This window comes from Nannospalax galili, unplaced genomic scaffold, assembly GCF_000622305.1.
Source record: "Nannospalax galili isolate Female #2095 unplaced genomic scaffold, S.galili_v1.0 scaffold217, whole genome shotgun sequence".
Lineage (NCBI taxonomy): Eukaryota > Metazoa > Chordata > Mammalia > Rodentia > Spalacidae > Nannospalax > Nannospalax galili.
This window is the reverse complement of record NW_008340643.1, coordinates 3,488,910-3,510,351: the sequence shown is the minus strand read 5'-3', so window position 1 is coordinate 3,510,351 and position 21,442 is coordinate 3,488,910. Positions and strand designations below refer to the sequence as shown.

General features: G+C 36.2%; 1 protein-coding gene across 1 annotated transcript in view; it reads right to left on the bottom strand.

Moving 5' to 3' along the window:
* The window catches only part of Cnksr2 (connector enhancer of kinase suppressor of Ras 2), a 229,516-nt gene extending 211,509 nt beyond the window's left edge, over nucleotides 1-18,007 (bottom strand). The window contains exon 1 of the mRNA XM_029564782.1: nucleotides 17,463-18,007. Within this exon, the coding sequence (XP_029420642.1) occupies nucleotides 17,463-17,526 (64 nt within the window). The 5' untranslated portion in view covers nucleotides 17,527-18,007. The remainder of the gene's footprint in view (nucleotides 1-17,462) is intronic.
* Between the last annotated feature and the right edge of the window lie 3,435 nt (nucleotides 18,008-21,442).

Genomic DNA, 21,442 nt, shown 5'->3' with positions numbered 1-21,442 from the left:
ACTGACGTGGTCAGAGGAACTTAAAGGACAGTTTTTGCCCCTTACCCTCCAAGGTTGACTAAGTTCCAGGGGACTATGGCACATTTCTCAAAATGTCCTGTAACTGTGGTGAGTCAGGGAGGCCATGGAGACCCTGCAAGATGGATTTGAACCAGTGTCCAGTCTACAAAGAAGAGGGTCAACACAGAGGAAACATTTCTTCCATGCTACCAAGTGAAGCCATCCACAATTGAGCAGGACCTTTGACTTATCTTCACATAGATGGAATTGGTAGATGAATGGAGCTAGGGGCTCTTCCTAAGCCCATGTGACCCCTGAGGAACAGATCCTCAAATGATCTTAAGAATAAAAATAAATCAGTTTATCTGGACCAAATGTGTGGCCTTAAATATCCAACAGGAAATTATAACCAAAGATTAAAGGAGCCAATATAATTTCATAAGAGTCCATATGTATAGCTAAAGGCTACATAACAAGCAACAATGCCAGACAGGCAATACCTTCTTTTGAGTTGTTGGACAGGGTGGCCAAACGGATTCCCAGATAGTAACCCAGCACCAGGGATGACAAAGTATACGGGTCCATGGAGGGGGGAAAGTTTATGGGGGCTGTCATTTGGGATGTGGGTATGTAGATGAATAAGATTGTTTGTGATGTTCTGTATGAAAAACACAAAAAATCAACAAATAAAAAATTTGTTATATTTGAGGAAGAAGCATAAAAATTTGCTTCATGTTAATTAGTAGAGGTGAAAAATACTACCATTAAAATCTACCTGATGACCTTATATCCATGCTCAGGTGCCAAGGATCTCAGAAAGTAACCGACTCTGACTAGTAATACTCAGGTACATAGAGATTAGAGATGCATATGCAAACATCTAAGTGTTGGTAGCATTAAAAATGATATTGTTTTCTGTATGAAACAATATATTTTAAAATGAAATGCAGATGTTTCTTAAAGGTTAAAACCTCATTCAATTTTATGTCTTATGGGCTTTATACAGAGTTCAATATTGTATAACTGTATTAATTCAACTGTGAACCTAAAAATTTACAGTCAATTTTGAAAGAGATATATCTGGAAACTGGAAATTGTTATTGAATATGTCAATGCTGTTGTAATGAAATGCTTCTTCTAATTATGTGGTTACTAAATAAATAATTTAAAAAATATTGGAGAATCTTCCAAAGTCAAGCCATCCTTTCCAGTCACATTATGTTCAAAGACAGTTTAAAATTCTTGATATTCACAGAGTTACTGTTCTGTGGGATTCTTTAAATAGAAAGATTCCAAACAAAAAAACTCTCTTTCATGCTTGGGGATCGTAGTTTAAGAATACTTTGTACAAAAGCAGAAGACGTTTTCAAAGAAGACATTAACATATACGTAGAATGGTATTCACCAAATGATGTCAAGAAAGACTTTTAGCAGCAAACCAGGGAGGTGATTCTAACATATTCACATCAGTATCAGCAGAACTTCTCACTTTTAGAGACAGACTACTAACACAAAAATCAAGAAATTGAAACTATGTTGATTATAATTGGTTTATTATGGCAAGAAAAAAAGTATCAGGTAATTGCAATAAGTTCTTTGTTGCACTGTATTTATTACTAGAGCTTATGTTTTTGTTTAGAATTTTCATATCAATAAGCTAGAAAATAAGGAAATTCTTAAAGGCATAGGAATTAAATGCAAGTATTAAAATGTTATATTTTAAAATATAATGTAATTTCTTGGAGATGTGATAAAAGATCTTAAATTGTAACCAACCTACTAACCAAAACTCAGCTGAACACATGCCACAAAATTATCATGATAAAAATAATGTGCTATATTTAATGACAAGAAGAAAAGTATTGGCTTCCTTGCAAAAAAAATAATTAGAAAATTCTTTTAGTTATATTGAATTTCAGCAAGTCTGTCCTAGGCAAATATCTTCCCCCAAGTAAGTATGTGTGAAAATTTATATGCACATTTACATTTATACAGCTGAAAATCAATTAGTATACACCACAACATTTATTTGCTCAAAATTTTCACGCCTTGTTTAACATTCTTGAACAAAAGTATCTACAGGAAACAGAAACTACAGTTAGAATGAGTGGTGAGAATCAGGCTTTGTTAACAAAGTTTAGAATAGCATACACTTCAAACTGGTCAGCAGGTAAAATAGAGACTGGGCTTACTTTTGCTAGTTTTCATTCTATGCAAGTATATTAAGTTTTCTTTTCTTTTCTTACGTATATTTCTTGAGTGCCAAAGGTAATTTTAAAAGTTAATCAAGTAAAAGATTAATTTCAGTAGAATGGTAACCAGGTATAACATTCATTCAAAAACTTACTTTTCAAATTACAACCATATATATTCATACAACTAACTAACTTGTGTTATCACAATGATTGGTTTGCTGATGATGTATGAAACAATCCTTCATAATGAAGAACTGCTCTATATACTTAGTGAATTTTTGTTTTATTTTTATATTTACTTTTCTTTTTTAATTAAAATTTTGTCATTTTTCATATAGTATTATTTGATAGTATTTAGATATCCTCCCCTATCTCCACCTCCTCTTATTGCCACTCACCCAATTTAAGGTATTCTATATAAACAATCATATATTATATATTATAGAATACTTTTAATAAAATGTCAGATATTATAAAGCCATAGAGTCTAATTTGTGTCCCCAAATTTTCATCAGTGTGGGTCCATTCACTGGAGCCTGGTTAACCTACCTAGATTGTCTCTGTCCCTTCTAAGCAGTCATCTATTGCCACAACTTCCTTAGGTGAACGAGCTTCTTAATTACTTCCTCATGTTTATGCTGGGATTTTTTTCTGGTTTGAGCTTGCATGGGACGTTTGCATGCTGTCACCATTGCTGTGAGTTTATATGAGTAACTGACCAGTCATCTGGAGAACCCTGTTTCCTTATGGTCATCTACCACCCCTGGCTCTTACAATCTTTCTGCCTCCACTTCCACAATGAGGCTTGAACCTTGTAGGGGCAGAAGTTTGATATAGGTGTCCTATTCAGGGATAAACACTCTACAGCCTCTTGTTCTCCACACATTTACCAGTTATGGGTTTCTGTGTTGCCATCTGTTACATAAGGAATCTTCTCTGGTGAGAGCTGAGAGATGCATTAACCTATGTATATAACAATAAATCATAAATAGTCAGTTTAAGATTGTAACTATTTAGTAAAAACTTAGTACTGGGTTCTCCTCTACATTCTGTAACCTGTGTAGTCTCAAGTTCCTAAGCCTGATACCAATGCTAGGTTTGAACTACATCTTAGAAAGTAGACCTCAAATCCAATTAGAGTGGTTGGTTACTCCCATAATATTTGTGCCACTATTGCACTGGTGGGCTTATTTTGCCAGGCTGGTTGTTTTTGTAGTTCACAAGATTCAGTACTGGGTAATAATGATGATTTTTTTTTTCCTTCTGGTATCTTGCACAGCACCTTCCAGCACTATGAATGCTAGCCAGAAAGGCAATTCAAAGCTATTTCTCATGAGACACTGCATATTGTTTAATATTGCCAAATTTAAAAGTATGTTAAACACGCATGATAATTTAAATAAACTTTCAGTTTTAAAACCTAATTTGAAGCTGGATAAAATGGACAGTTCCCATTTCCTGTGTATCTTTCACTCAGATTCTCCTATTAATAGCTCATATTCCTATGGTATGATCCTTATGTGTGGAACCAGCACTGATATTTTTGTATTACATAAAAGTCCATATTACCGTTTCATTGTTTTTTTTCCTAATGTAGTTTCAATGTTGCATAATACTATCCAGGATACCATGATAACAATCATCACATCTCTATATAGATTCTTGTGGTCTGTTTCTCATATTTTCTTTCTTTGGTGATCTTGACGAGGTTGCGGTGTATTGGTTAGGTACTTCTTAATGTGTCCTTAAATTTTTTTCTAGCTTCTTATGGTTACAATAAGATTATAGGTTTGAGGGGATCCACAGAGAACTATCCTTATCATATGATATCATATCAGGGTATATGCTTTAAAAATCATGTCAATGATAACTTTGATCATCTCATCAAGGTAGAAATTTCCAGGTTTCTTATTTCCCTCTTCCATACTGTCATTTTTTGAACCAAGTCACTAACAACAGTCACAATCAAGGAATGGACACTTAAGTGCCACTTCCTTAGAACTAATTTGACATAAGAAGTAAGTTTGTCCAGTTACTACTTCTCCTGATATTCATTTAACTGTCTCCATTTCCATTTGCTTGTACATATTATGTTGAATGATTCCACATCTTGATACTTTATTTAAAAAATACAGATATGTTCATTATGCATAGGTTAAAAAACAATTATTTTCTTTTTATAGTTAATAAGGATTCACATATAAAAATTCATTTTATTTTATTATAAGCATGCTTCCTTTTTATTACAGTAAGGGCATCATAGTGATTTTTTTGAGATGTAGTCTTGCTATGTTATTGAAGCTGGATTGAAACTCTGAGGCTTAAACAATCTTACCTGAGTCTTCTAAGTGATAGGAACACAGATGTGCACTCCTGTACCAAGCTTCTGCTGTACTGATTTTTAAAATGTGTATTAAGTATGTGACACTATCTATAAATATTATTTCAAGATATATTACATAATGTCTGTTATGTAAAACAGTGTTGTTGGGTCCAAAAAAAACTTGTTAAGGGAAAAAGAATAAGGTCGACAACAGTGTATACATACTTGAATTCTTTTATTATTATTTTTTCATCTTTCTGAGATAGGGTCTCCCTGTAACTACAGTTGGCCTGGAACTCACTATGTAGACCAGGTTGGCCTCCATCTCATAAAGATCCACTAGGCTCTGCTTCCTTAGTGCTGGGATTAAAGGTGTGTGTCACCATGCCTGGTTTGAATTATAATTGAAGAATAAAACTTAAAAAGTTTGTAACCTTTAGGAAACTAGGCATTTGAATTATTATACATTGGTAAAATTAAGGAATGAATTTTGGTTCCCTAGCTCTTATTCTATTTATTTTCTATATGTGTGTGCTGGCTTTCAGTATACGTCCACTGCTGGCACAGTGGACTCATTTCAAAATAACAAACATAAAAAACCATTGAATTTAAACATTAAATCAGGTATACACTAAAACTAATCTAGATGGAGATTCACAATATTATTGCATTCAAGTCTTTCTCTTACTAGACTTCTTTAAACACAGGATGGGAACAATTATATAAAGGAAAATGATGAAATTCTTGAAAAAAATACTCAGATAAAATTACTTTTCATTTATGGGGATTTTAAAATATAATTTACTCTGTAGGAAGAAAATTGTGCTTTACAAAACAAAGTGGACAAGACCAAGGCAACTACAAAATATTTGTAATTATCATAGCTCATAGTTACTTGCTTAAAGTACCGATTGTTCTGGGTATTGTGATGGTGTCCATAACATAGGGACTTCAAATTATTCTTTCTATAATTACAATTCAAGTTGTTTTTATTTGTTTAAATTTTTCAGTCTGAATCAGGCTTACCTCAATTTTAAAAATAATAATAATGTTAAAATTAATTTTATTTATTATTATTAGCAAAGAGAAATATAAAACATCATCTTTGTATTTTTACTCTGAACAAATCCTACTATAGGTTACCGCCTATATAGTAGAATACAATATATGTTTGATACACATACAATATCACTTTAAATATAATATACTATAGAGCAATACCTTTCATTATCGTTTTACGGGTAACTGATCAAACATCCCTAGCTCAACTTGATCACTAAAAATTTTGCAAAGATCTTAAATTATGATTAATTTTTTTCTACCATTTAAACTACTTTTGTGATTCACTAAGCTATCATACATCAAACTTTGGATTAATAATAGTTTTCAAATGAACCAATTTTAAGGAACCAATCAGTATGTGGTGAGAGCCATAAGAATGCAATGAATAGTCTTCAAAGAAACACTGATAAACAGATTGTCAATGTAGAGTAAATCTGAATAGAACAAAATTTGCTACTTTAAAATGTGAATCACTTATAAACATTTGACATATCAAATGAGTTGATCCTGGTCCTATTTCTCCTAATATTCATTTTAGGATATACAGCAGGTAGGTAAGATATTGTTGTCAGTAGCCAGATCCCTATTCAGAACAGAAGAACTTCACCATAAACACACCTTATTAGAGTCCAAGTAGACGAAAAAGCCGAAGCCTACTTTACCAAGTACTAGAGAAAGTTGGTCTGATGGAGAAGATATCTATTGAAAGTATTCATAAGATTATTCTATGTCACTTTTACCTCTGATACGAGGGCAAAATAAAAATACTATGTATTTTGAAACCAGTGGGAAAGCAATCATACAATACAGGTAACCTGCATATGTATGTGTATCATAGTATTACTCATAACAGTCAAGATAAATCAGCCTAGGTCTATACCATCAGATGAATGAAAATTATACACACACACACACACACACACACACACAAATGGAACGTCATGTGGCTATAAAGAAGAACATTATTATGTTATTTATGGGAAAACGTATGAAACTGTAAATTATGTTAAACAATACAAGCTAGACTCAAACAAGTATCATATGTTTTATCTCACATGCAGAATCTAGACTTAAAATAAAGACATGAAAGTATTAAGAAGACTTTTGGGAAAGGGACCAGGGAACAAGAGAAGGCAATGGGGTATGTTACATACATGTATGAAAATGTCATACTGCAAGCCATTATTTTGTAAAATGTATATATACTAATATAAAAGCAAATAGTATACACACAAGAAAATATCTGGATGTATAGGAGAATTCATTGGCTATTTCTAAGCAAAGTGTTGTTATTTTCAGTTTTTACTGTTTTCAATTAGAAACAGTAGAAAATTAAACAGTTAATTCTGAAAATACTTATGCACATACTTGAATGGGTTTCTCACCCACTAAAGTGTAAATCCAATTCAATAGAGGAAAAAAAGGTGATATTAAACCGCATTCCATTACTAATCAGCTATAGAATCTGCGTTGAGCTGCTTAATGTCTGTGTTCTTTACAAAACACATTAAACACTGTCCGTTACCTCACTTTAAAAAAAGTCATTTATATTATTATTTAATTATTAATTTAGCATGTGGTGGTGTAGGGGGTGGAGTGTGTATGTATATGTATACCACACATGTATGAAAGTCAGAGGAAAATTCATAAGAATCAGTTCTTTCCTCTACCATGTGTGTCCTAGGAGATAGGTCCAAGTTTTCAGGCTTAGCATCAGGAGCCTTTGCCCTCTGAGACATCTCATTGGCCCCCTTATCTCCTTTATAAGGATTGCTACTAATATCAAAAGTAAAGTGTGTGAGAGCTTTCTAGGCTTGGCAAAAGAGAAGGATCAATTTGTATTATATGTTTTCAAAAATACGTCAAAAAATCTGCTATTCCAAGTTGTCAAAAAATTTAACTAAAACTACATTCTAACCATGATATATTCAGTGTGAAAATTGCTCCTGGAAAATATGGTGCTCGAAAACACTGTATTCTTCTTCAGGGTCAAACAATTTCTTTCCAAATTTTCAGGTATTATGGGACTGATTAGCAAATACTTTCTTCATAAATTAGGAGTGATTTCCAACTGGAGCCCAAGTAAGTTTATTCTCAAGTAACACGATTTTATCATGAATAAACTCAAAGCATTATGTCTAGGAACAAACTAGAAAGAAAAATTAATCATACATATTCTATAGGATTCTATGTAACAATTTAACATCAAATTTTAACATCAAAATGACAGTGTCTGTTCTGATAGCTTGGAGATAAGCAAGAGGGCTTCTGGATAAGAAAGACTTGGGTCACTGATTTTAGGTAATATTAGCGTCATTACAGACTGCCACAAAGCTCATCTTTCCAGCAATAGGGAGGAAACTGGGGAAGAAGCATGGATCTGTGCCATATCACATCGGCTCTATACCATAGAAAATGTGGTTTTTACATAGGTTCTTGCAAGCCAATATTAAAGTTTGCAAACGGCCTAGTGTATGTCTATTTTGAGCAACATTAGCAAAAATTCTACATTTTCTATTATATATATATATATATATATTTAATACACTAGTGACTTGTTTTGAAAACCAAAATATAAGTAAATTACCCCAAATCAAAACATGAACTTTTTCTCTGTTCTGGAAGATAGAATTATGACAATCCCCCAGGACTGTTAAAATTTTTGAAAATAATGTGAATAGTTGAAGAAAATACACAGTATTGTAAATAAACTCCTATATATACATACATGACACATCAAAATTTAGCAAATATGTTTTATATTTTATTATTTTTATGTATATGAGTGTATTGCCTGCATGTATATAAGTGCACCTGTGCCATGCAATGCCTGTGGAAGTCAGAAGAGGGTGTTGGATCCCCTGGAACTGGAGTTATGGACAGCTATTTGCTACCATGTGGGTGCTGGGAACGAAATCCAGGTCCACTGCAAGAGTAGCCAGTGCTCTTAATTGCAGAGCTATCTCTCCAGCCTCTGAATTAAACAAATATATTATTTAAAGTTATCATTCAGAATTATTTAAAACTAGTATTTTAAAGTTTTATTAATAAATTACATATAACTATAGCCATCTCCTTAGAAATTGAATTCTACTATAATCTTTAGTGAAGAGAGCGAAAAAAGTAAAATGCAGGATTTAAAGCCAGACTTCTATTGATTTGTTGTAGGAATTACTTGAGAAAATGTGTTGCAAACTTGTTCTAAAATAACATGTTTCTGAAACAAAAATAAAAAGTTCATGCAAACAACAAAATAGGATACTGTCCACTAGTTTTAAAAGGCAACTAACATATTAGGTCTTCTTATCCATCAGTGCATCTGAAGACTATCATATCTATCCTATAAGACTAATCTCTAAGAATATCAATGCCAACAGCTGTGTGTATATTTGACAAATATTTTCATATATTAATGTCAATATAAGTTTTAGTTTACTTAATAAAAATTGTCTTCTAAAAATTTTTACATGTATCAAAATATTCTATAGATTGACATAAATTTATGTTAGGAAATTTTTAGTTCTAATTAATTCATGCAAATACTGATGAATTTTGAAACTGCATGAATGCACACCTGTATTACAATTATAATAATTTAAATGGAAATAACGAGAAATTAAATACATCTGAAAAGTTTTAAAATTTCTATCACAGCAAATAGCTGTTTGTAGGTAAAATCAGCACATAACAGCAACTGATGCTTTTGCAGCATTGACTAGAAACATTTAAGCCTGAATGTGTTTTATTAACAGTAAAAAAATCAACACACCTGTTTTAAGGTCTTAAGATTTCACTCGTGATGACTAATGCATTACCTATTTTAAACTGAGAGGAGACATGCTTTATTAGAAAACTGTCCAATTGTGTTTATTTAGTAGCATTTAACTCACAAGAAATCCACATGGGGCACATTTATTCAACAAGCCCACTTTATAATGTCTTCAACATATGTTCTTATGAAAAACCCTTTAAAAGTTAGTCAAAATAAACTTATATGTAGTTTAAAATATTAAAATTACTTTTATCATATACAGAAGGAAGAACAGAATATTACACAAAATATTCCTTTAAAAGTCATATTAAGCACCAGGCATGGTGGTTTATGCCTTTACTCCCAGGACTCTAGAGGCAGAGGCACACAGATCTCTGTAAGATGGAGGCCAGCTTGGTCTATATAGTGAGTTCTAGGCCCGCTGGGGCTACAGGGAGACCCTGTCTCAAAAAGATAACAAAAAGGGCATCTTAAATATCTTAATTTTATTCCCATTTTTAAAATGTAAGTCCCACATTACATATAATGATGAAGATAATTGTTTTAATAATGCAAGGGGCTATTTTTCCATTTTGTACCCCTAATTAACAAGTACAATATGAATATAAAAAACAGAAGCATTCTATCAACATCAGTTTCCTGTATGTTTTAAACTATAGAGAGTTCTTTAACAAATACAAAAAAAGTAGATTAGGAAATTTGAATGAAGAAAAATAATTAGGAGAAGGGGCATATTTCAATTTTTTAAAACTAAATATTTGTTTATAAATATTTGCATATAATGCTAGATTACTGACATTAGGAAACAATATTTGTATCATATTTATAATACTTATGGCATAAATACCAAAATATTCCTTCACTCATTGTAATGATTAATATTTCTTAACAAAATTATTCTAAAACATGATTTAGGACTCTGAATTGGTGTAAGCCAACACAACTATGAGACATGGATCATGTAATCCTAATTTATTTTATTCTGTTTTTAAAATGTACTCTGGTATACAACATATACATAGACACTGAATTATCCATTAGAGCACTATAAGGGACTTCCTGCACATTGTCATTTAGGAAAGTAGATTTGCTGACAGCCTAGTAATCTGAGAATATATTAATTTATTTCTTTACTCAACAAATATTTTGACTGTATATAATACACCAGATACTATCTTATACATTGTTACATAAAACAAATGGGATGCCTGCCTTCATTTAGTAGGGCAGTTAGACATTAATCAAATACCCATACAAATTAATGATAAAATAAAATTGGCAAATGGCAGAGAGGAGATGTATGTGGTAATAGAAAAGCATATAACTAAGGATGTTATATGAGTTGAGGAACATGGGATGACTTTTCTGATGTGTAGGAGGAAAAGCTTGAGACCTGAAGGGTGAATATGACTTGAGGTGAACAAACATGGCAAGAGAACGCTTGAAGCACAGAGGCCTAGATGGCAAGCAGAAAGGACTGGGGCATCCAGTGTAGTTGGTATCCGGTATGAGCCTTAGCACACAGAAAATAATCAAACCTTCAAGGGTCTCAGAAATCATGTTAATAACTAAGATCTTTATCCTAAAAACAATGAGAAGGCATTAAATTTTTAAAAACTGGGGCGGAGGGGTGGCGAGATGTGAGCAGATAAAATCAGTTAAGAATCACTGTTAAGGAGCTCATGTGGCTGAAGGTTTATGGATCATGCAGATAAACAAAAGTAAGATGGTATACTTATCATGAACCATAAAAGAAAAGATCCCATCTTCCCCCTTGTAATGACAGGAGAAAAGAGAGAAAGATAGTACAGTAATTTTACCTTTTCTAAATCCAACTAGGACTTCTCAAACTTTCCCTCCGGTGTATTCACAATTGCTGAACAGAGTGTACTAAGCCCTGGGAGGTCTGGGGATTGCAGTTTTAAACAGCCTGCTTCAAGCCTAAAATTCCTGAAGTCATATCAATTTTACTTTCTGTATCATGGATGTAATATCGATGTTTGTTTTGATTTAACATATTTAAAAAATTTAACAAAAATCAACTATGCGGTTTTTTTTTTTTTTTTGGTCATCTGGCTTTCACAATCACAGAAAAACAACATTTTGAGAAGTACAGACCTATGCTCTTCAAGAAAACTGTGAATTCACTCACTGAATGTAACACAACACAATGATTCCACATTAAGGACTCTAGTTCCTGTTTGTAGCCACTAAAGGATGATAACAACCATAAGAAAGTTTTGCACTCCGTTTTCCCCAAATTACCTCCTCTCCCTTCCTCCTTTAACTTAGTTCAGATACTCTTTCTACTATTCTTTATAAAAGCTAATACTGCATCTTACACAGTAAGTCTTATGAGTGAAGTAGTGTAAAGAAGTCACATAGGAAGTTAAATGTCATTGGGAACAAATTCAGGTCCAATCTGAGGTTGTTTTGCTTTAAATGAAAATGATAATTTATTACTGCTTTAAGAGCTGGATTAATATTTTAAACCCTAGCTTCATTCTTCACGTAAGAATGTGGATCAGTAAAATTCTAAATATCCAACACCATAATGTTAATGATGTAATTGATCTTCAAAATAACTCTTTTTAACATTATTTCCAAATGATTCCTGAGAAACAGATTTGAAACAGCTGCACCAATTCAATACACATTCTTTGTGGGCTGATTTTTGGCAGCCAACGTTTTATAATGTGGTATTTATTTAAACTCAGGACATGATGAGAGTTTTATTGTCTTTCTCAAATGCAGATTTGTTCTTGTACTTTTTTGTCACCTACTCACAGTCCTCCCTCACTTTCCCTTTCCTGCCCACCTCCTCTCTCTTCAACCAGACAAATCTAGATTAAACTACCCAGTTAACAACCTTATCGCAGCTCGACAGTTTCTAAATGTACCTTCTATATTAAGATATATTTATTTTAGAATATACCTTAAACAATTTAAATAGTTGCTAAAACCCCAACCTTCCCTCAGACGGTTTTGGTTCACAAACCTATCATCTCTTTTGATTGAGGCTTGCATACAGAACAGAAACTTCAAAAAAATTTACTAAGTGTAGCACTTGGTACCTGTCTCTATCCTTGTATAGAATTTTTAATGTTGTTTTAATCTCTTACAGAGAATAATTTCTCAAAAGCAGAGTACAATTAGTTTTTAAAAATCCATTAAAACACTTTCCATGTAGATATAATATCTGAGGTCCAGAATACATCCATATGTATTCCTAATCACAACTAAATTATGTGTGTTAAAAATCAAATGTCAATGACACAATAAATCAAATGTTTCTTGTGAACTATACATATCAAAAAGGGAAACATCTTCTTTGCATCAAATAACAAGAACTCTTATTAGAAAAAACTGTCACATCCAAGGTAAATGATTGTTGGTACCTATCTAGCCACCTTGCCTTTGAAAAAGTATCTAATTTTTCAAAAGTAAGTGGTATGGCCCATGTGATCAATTAAAATTACATTTAACACATTTTTTCTTACAGTGTATACAGTTTCAAGTTCCTTCCATAAAATTATTTCTGATATCTCTCTTGATAAAATTTAATTCAAAATTTTGACAATTTCTTTTGTAAAATTAAGATACATTTCAATCTAAACTCTGCATCCTATGAGGGGAGAATTTCAATTACCTGTCAAAACTTCTTTGTCACATAAGATACAGTTTCCTTTACACTACTTAACTTTTTACACTGAATAGCATTATGTCACCATTATGCTTTCTTTTATTATAGGATTTTATATAAAACATTAAATTTGCTTTTTGTAACTAAAATAATGTATTTCTTTTTTCTATCTTTAAGATGGCTGAGTCATCAGTACAGAAATCAGAAGTCAGGGAATACTTCTCAAATAAAATGGTCTATTATGAATAGTAAGATGCATGCAATTGACTGTGGAATAGGCTAAAGGCTATCTTAAAACTTTAGATTGTTGTATGGCTTATAATAATACAAAATTGATTGGCATTAAGCCCCTGAGATCATATGAAAAGGCCAGCAAAACAGGGCCTTTGGTTGACACTGAAAATCACAATCATTTTATTTGACCCAGAAAGAGACTAAAGCTCGCTAGAAGCACACCAGAGGGGGAACTAGTCCTCGAAAATAACTATTTTGGTCATGTGGATATTTTGACTTAAACTCAAAGTTGAAAAAGGTGTGAAAAGAAGAGTGGAATTACTCAGTAAGAGATGGACAAGGAAAATTAATAATAAAATGACTAAGAGGAACACTAAAGTGCTCAAAGGTTTTTGCTATATTTCAGTGAGTAAAAAAGTGGAGGACTAGGGATTCATGTAATTGCAAATTGTGAATTATTTTCAGGCTTCTCAAGTAAACAAACAGCAACTGAGAAATAACCTATTTTAGTGTAATAAGCTGAGCAAAAAAATTGAAAGTTATTGTCTTACTTTATTGCTTATGGCTTTTCTCAATAACTTGTTTGCCTTTGTTGACTTTGAAAAGGTTTATGTTTTACAATCTTATCAAAATTACAAGATGATTAAATGCACTTTCCAATTGTAGAAGCTGATTTCAAGTGCTAAAACATGGAGATGAGTATATCATTTTATCCAAGAGCAATTTAATTAGAATTTTAGTTCATGTAAAACTTTGAGTGATCACCAAATATCCAGAGGTACTATCAAAATAACCTTGGAGAAAAATCCTAATTTTACTGACTCTTAAAAGAGTTTGTGCATTGTGTATTTACTGCAACTTACATTAACAATGTGTCATATCAAATCTTCATTGCCAGCAGAAAATTTGAGAAGTATTGTATTTTACTAATAGTGAGGCTGGGGTGGGAAACATCCTTGCTAATAATTCATATATAAATATTTATTTATATGTCCTTCAAATGTATTTAAGTAAAAGTAATATATGAAAATAAATTGCCAAATATAAATGTTCCTTCATAAAATAATTTTGAACATATGCTATGAAAGCTCAATAAATTAAAGTTTCTCCTTCATTTCCTTCTTTGATGACTGAGTTTCTACATCATTTCTATAAATGTTTATGTATATTCTGTAACGATGGTTTTTCAACTTAGTAAAGAGAAAAACATCCTAGAAAGAACATAAAGTATGTACTTTACTGAACAGTGTTAAGTATTTAAGACTGTGACCAGATGAAAGCTATAAATGTTATGAATTATGAAACTGTCACATAAGGAACATATTCTGAAGAACTCTCAGAATGCTGGAGTTGTTCGAAAGTATTCATTCTTTAGGGGCTAGGGATGCAGCTCAGTTGATGAGTCTGTCCTATGTCTAACATGCAGGAAACTCTGAGTCTGATTTCCAGCACTGCAGAAAACCGGGAGTGGTGGCACCTGCCTAGAATCCCAGTTCTGGGGAAGTGGAAATAAGAGAAGTTTAAGGTCATCCCTGGCCACATAGCAAGTTCAAGGCCAGTATGTGCTATATGGGACCTTGTCTCAAACAACAACAACAACAACAACAACAACAAAATTTTGTTCATTCTTTAGTCCTGATTGTTTAACACTATGCATTAAAAATATTAAGTGAGGTTTAATCATCTCAAAGCTACAGGCTAAATTAGCAGCTGATTTTCAAATATTTCTGCATTTGAAGAACATGTGAAAAGCATTTTTGCGTTTCTTTTGTAAGTTTACTGGGGAAAATTGTAGAGAAAAATTAACTAAGGTAACTGTACAAGGTACAAATTGAGGAAATGTTCATTTGATCCAATTATTTTTTTAAATCTCATTTTCTGATAGGATTTCAAATGAAATTTATATGAATATTATAGAAATTTTAACAATAAGCAGTTTGGGACTCCAAGTAGCTATCTGGAACCTGAAGTAGATAGTTGATTCAGCTACTGTCTTCCAATCCTTTGTTATACAAAGATACACAAATTCTATCTTGGTTACCTAAATGATCTTTTCAGGTTGCTCTAAAATGTGTTACCAACAGGTACAAAACAAGTTATCCAATTTAAATACCACGTAAATTTAAAATCACAGCAAATAGTTTTTACCTAAGTTCAAAGGAACTGCGTTTTACACTGGAGAGATTTTTAAAGGACTAGTATACTGGAAAACTAATAATGTGTGTCCAATTACATGCACTGTATGTTGCACTTGCTTCTGAGGACCTAAACTGTGGAAAGAGAAAACGCAACAATGTAACAGGGTGGAAGGTAAAGAAGATGGAGTACGCAGCACTCACTACAAGCATCATGGGAATCTCTAGGAGGTAGTCTATGAAGGTAATCTGACTTCCATGAAGCCAAGAGAGCTTTCCTTTGAATATTGCAGCAACAGACTCTAACTAAACCAACCTTTCAGACAAATTAAAAAATCAAGAGTTTTAATTAAGCATTTTGGCTTCCTGCACACATCATGCCTTCCATGACTGAGAAATCAAAAAGATAGATTTTTTTCCTCGTATTTGAGATGTGCGTGTGTGTGCATGTGCGTGTGTGTGCATGTGCGTGTGTGTGTGTGTGTGTGTGTGTGTGTTGATTGAGGGGGGCTTGATGGGATCTAGGAACACGGAATTTCAAGAGCAAATATGGAAAGGGAACCAGCAGCCAAAAAGATGAGCCACTGCAGGACTTTGTCTTAGTCATCTTTATAACTCCCGTGGCACCTTAGCACAATGCACTGCACACAGGGGACAGTTGATAAATAATGAATTAGGTTTAATTCAATTCACTTGCACTTACACTGTGCTTTGCAGTTACAAAGCATTTTTCACATATTAGATGAGAAAAAGTGAGGAGTAACGGGGAAAGTACGGGATAAAACGAAGCAAAACAGATAGAGGAAAATACAGGGGAATAAGCAAGTGTTCAAAAAGGTTGAGGGGAAGATGGAAGGGGAGGATTGAGTTTCTCATTGCTACTTTCAATACCTTCCAACCACTCACCTTCCACCCTAAAGTATCTGGAGCTTAGAAAGTCGGACTGCTAAGCAAGCCTAAGAAGGGGGCTCCTTTATTTTTGGAACGGGGATTTTCAGAGCTAATAAGCCTTGGAGTCCATCTAACTAGAAAGTGTGCTCAGGTACGACCCTTGAGCAAGGCTTTGAAGATCTCTCAAGCATCTTCCAAGCGTGTCCAAGAATCCCTTATTTTAAAGCATCCATCCCCTTTTCAGAGTTGGGCCTGGGGATGGACTGGAGAGGTCCTCACAAGCCCCTGAACTCAGACAACAGAGGGAGATAGTGAGACACGAAAGCCCAGGGACCAGAGAAAAATCCCACGTTTGTGATTACTAGGGCGAAGGTCTGTAACTGTGGTTATTAGAAACTGTCAGAGGGGGAAAGGAAGGGAGCCTTCAAGATGGAAGAAATGAGAGGGTACTTGAATGTGCACCACCTTACCCCTAGCGTTGAGCTCGCAATAAAAAGCCGCGAGGTCCAAAGCCTCCAGCAACCTGAACCCAGGGAAGCAAAGGACGTGCTGAGGTGCGCAAGAAGGAGCCCGCATCCACCAGCTAAGATGCTGTCCCAAGGGAAGCATGTTTTCCTCACCCCAAAGTAGCTCTCCCCCTCCCCGAGCTTCCCCAGTTCAATCTGGAGGAAGGGATCCCTAGCTTCACACCGGGACGACTACATTCTGACCCCATTATGCAGGCTTAAAAGTTGCCAGGAGAGTTGGCATTGGAGAAGGCACTTGGCAGGGGCGGCTGCAGAAGGGGCGTCAGGTTTCCAGGAACAAAGGGGCTGGTGGAGGGGCAATCATCGGGGAGCAGGTCCCGAGGGCTCATCCCTGAGCTGGGAAACAAGGGTCGCCTCGTCCTCCTGGCCCCGAGGGCATCGAGGGAAGCAAGAAGTGGACGAGATGCTCTGGGATTCCACCGCCCTGCTTCCAGCCTCCAACCAGGTGGCGCCCGCCGCCCTCTCGCTCTTCGCGCCCCTCCAGATGAAGACAAAAGGAGACCATGGCCCCCGGACTCCTGCCAGACCCGGGGGACCCCCTTCGTTCCCAGAGGGGACCCTGATCAGGCTGTGGAAGGTCCGCAGGCCGGCTGTGCCTGGACGGGCGCCCCTCCCTCGGTCCTGGTGCCGGGACCCCCGCCCCCGTGTCAGGTCGCCCTCCCCACAGAGGGCATCATTACCTTTCATCCAGTCTACTACTTGACTCGGAGACCATTTGCTCACTGGTTCCATGATCAGAGCCATGAGCGCTGGCTTGCCTCCGCGTGGGGCGCGGACCTCGGACACAAAACGAAGTCAGCGGCGGGAGCCTTCGTCAGGTGGGGTCCCCGGGTGGCCGCAACGTCCCTCCGGGGTCGGCGGCGGAGACAGCGGCTTTTGTGTGGCTTTCTGGAACAGGCACCCTCAGCCACTGCCAGAGCGGGAGGCTAAGCGCTCGGGTCGCGGCTCCGCGCCGGCTCTGCTCAGTCCCAGCACAGGCGGCGGCTGCTGCTGCCTCGGCCGCTCCGCCCGGCTCCGTCCCGCGGGCTTCAGTTCATGGCTCGAGCCGCCGAGGGTCGCGGCTTTGGAAGGCAGAGCCGCAGCCGCACGGCCGCAGCCAACTTGCCGGCTCGCCTGGAGCGCGGGAGTGAAGCCCCCGGCACGAAGAGCTGCCCGGCGGAAATGACGAGGGGCCTCCTGCCACCCAAAATATCTCTCCGCAGCCCTCGGGTGCGGGGCGCGCGCTCCACGAGCCCCCCGCCCGTTCGCCGCCGCGCGGTCCCGCCCCCAGGGCCGACAGCAGGCGCGCGCTGGGCGTGTGCGCGTGCGCCGGGCAGCGCGAGGCTGAGGCTGGAGCCCGAGGTCTGTCTGCAAGGCAGGCAGGTGCGGGCAGCTTGCACACTCGCGTTCCCGCCCCGGGGTCGGCACGCGGACAGATGCTCCAGGGGGCCGGGAGAGGCCGCGGGGGAGGTGGATCCTAGCCGAGTGGGGCGGGCGGGCAGGAGAGAGGCTGCAGCAGCCTCAAAAGGGACAGGCGGGCGAAATGAGCTGCTCACCAGTTGAACGGACAGCCACCGAGGGCAGTGGGGCAGCGCCAGACCCGAGGGTGACCACCGGAATCCCGGGTTTCCTTGCTTTCTCGCTAGGTGATTTCCGAGACCCGTGGAGAAGCGAGATGTGGACTTCGGTGGACTAGAGCTGGGCTGTGCCACCCAGAAACACAGCGATGAGGAGGGAGGAGGGACGGGGCTGTCGGCGCTCCCCTGGACAATTAAAGGGCTCTGGAAAGTCCAGATCTGTCAACTGAGGGAGACTGATCATGGTCATGGAGACCGCCCCTCCCCGCTGCCCTCCTCCGCCCCCTTCCACACATGCCTTTTGAAAGGGTTCTGTTTCAGGCTTTCGGTCAACTCCTACAACACAGAGTTCCCAGGATCTATTTTACAGGATGTCATTTTGTGTTCAGATATTCTTATATAAGAACCAAAGAGTAATAATGGGATTTAAAATGAGTGACATATTGCAAACATGATGTTTCACATACTGTTTCCTTCAAAAATCTATGTAGGCTTCTCTGCAGCTCTTAGTAGAATACAAAGAATCCTAGAGAGTATAGAAGCAAATGCTACCATTATAGGTGATTTATTGGTATAATTCTTAAATAAGTCCATTGACTAAAAGAGAAACTGTTTTTTCTATGATCATTTCAATGTCAATAAATGTTGCCAGTTCTTACAGTAACCATTTTGTCTAACTCAATTTTATGAGATGCAGAACTGTTACTTTCTTCAGTTGGCATGAGTTAACAAATCCCCATCTCAAATAGCAACAGCATCATTAGTAAAACTATGATGTTTTCATGCTAGTGGTACAAGTCAAGTAAAATTTAAGAAGCTCTTTTTTTTTTTTGGTCTTTTTGAGACAAGGTCTCCCTGTAGCTCCAGCTGTCCTGGAACTCACTATGTAGACCAAAGCTGGCCTTGAACTCACAGAGATCTGCCTGCCTCTGCCTCCCAAAGGCGTGAGCCACCACACCCGGCAAGAAGCTCATTTTTATTCTTGTTTACTAATACCCCAAACTTTAAAACATATGTAAAATTTTGGAAAGAAGTTTAGAAGATTAGCCAACTGGTGTCACCAAAATACTCCTACTCCTACTCCTACTACTAATAGACATTTAATTGAGATAACTAAGCACTTTACATTTTATTTTATCCTCAAACCAGCTCTACTATTAACCACATTTTACAGCTAAGGCCTTACCTATCACATTCACTTCCTAGTTCCCAAATCAATAGCACATAAATGTTACTGGATAAATGAATAATGTTTTAAAAGTTCAAATTTACCCAAGATCACAATACATGATTGTAACACCAACTAAATTCTGTAACATCAATTTTGAAAACTAGTAAAGTTTGTATCAGTGTCACAAAATGACCAGTATTAGTGAATGGAAAGTCCACTGCAGATAATTAGCTGAGTATATTTCACCAGAACGTTAACTACAAAGAAGTATGAGAGTCACCATGTGTTTTCCTGATCCACACCTAACCAGAAACTGTGAGGATGTACGACATTACAAAATTTGGTTACAACACCAAATTGCACAGCAAGAGACTGGTCTTTCATGACAAGCAACCATACTGTGGGTCATAATGCAAGCAAGTGCAAAGTAAGTTATCACTTGTTTAATGAGCGTAATATCAATGGAGACAAATGTCAGAGAGAGAAACAGAGAGAGAGAGAGAGAGAGAGAGAGAGAGAGAGATTACATGAAAAGAAAACTGCCAAAGAAGATAGGAAAGAGCCTAGAAAAACAGAATTTTGAGGAAGACCCTGTCTCAGATGAATATATACATAGTCACCTCCAATTTATGTTACAGTCAGGATATTTTGGCTTAATCATGTAACTATAACTAAACACTAACAAAATGTGATTGTGAGAAAAAAAAAAGTAAAAAGCTAGGCGTGGTGGCACAAGCCTTTAATCCCAGCATTCGGGAGGCAGAAACAGGCGGATCTCTGTGAGTTTGAGGCCAGCCTGGTCTACATAGTGAGTTCCAGGACAGGTGGGGCTACAGGAAGACCCTGTATCAAAAAGACAAAAAAATGTGATTGTGGAGTCATGCTATCTAATAGGTTTCTTCAAAGCCTGAAGTATTTCTCCTAAATTCTCCTTCCTTAGGTTTCTCCCACAAAATTTAGCTTTTGCCATGATTTTGACAATATAATCAGCATAAATCATTACTTAATCATCACTTAATCTGTTCAGAACATAACAGGCTTTTCATTTTAAGTATTCTTGGTTTTGGGGGGAAGAAATATAAAGGGAATAAATCATCGTTGCTCTTATTCTTTTATTGTTAACTACAAATGACTCAGCTGAATCTTTCTGTATTTTTCATTTCACGACTGTTCAAATAAACTACCATTTATATACTTGTGCCTGTTACACAAAATTTAATGTCTTGCTCCACTTTTCTAAGTATAGTAGAATGTGTCTATATAAACCTTGGCCAACTTATTCTTACCTTAAAGCACAACACAATCTTAAATATTAGGGAGAAGATATGTTGTCATAAACACATACAAAAATAAGCACACTAAGTAATATAATGTCACACATTCTTCAGATTTAAACGGAGGCAAAATAGAAATATTAAGTTAATTAAATAAATTTGAGATACAACTTTTGAGATAATTGCAATCATGTTAAAATGAATTACTTGAAATAATCTTTTAAAATCTGTTTATATTTTTAAAAATGATGTCAATTCAGTTCATGACACTAGTTGTTATAGTTCTTTTTTATTCTTCCACTACATTTCAAAAGTAAAGTTCCTTAATCAAAATATTCTGTTAAGATTTTATAGTGTAGTAATTGTTTTAATTATGTTTTGGTGCAGAATTTATAAATTAACTGAATCTTACTTTTAGGGATTATATCAGCTAGAAAGGGAGCCTTTCACTGGAAGAAGAAACTTTAAGCCTTTGTCTCTTTGGTGCCAAAGGCAGAAATAAACGATGTAAATGCTTTCCAAAATAGGCTTTACTATAGAGATCTTAATTTTCAGTTACTATTTCTTTTGCAAAGATACCCGCTTTTTATTACCATAAATGATATATTTTAATTTTTCAGTTATTCCAAATTTAGACAAAACACCTTACGACATTTTTC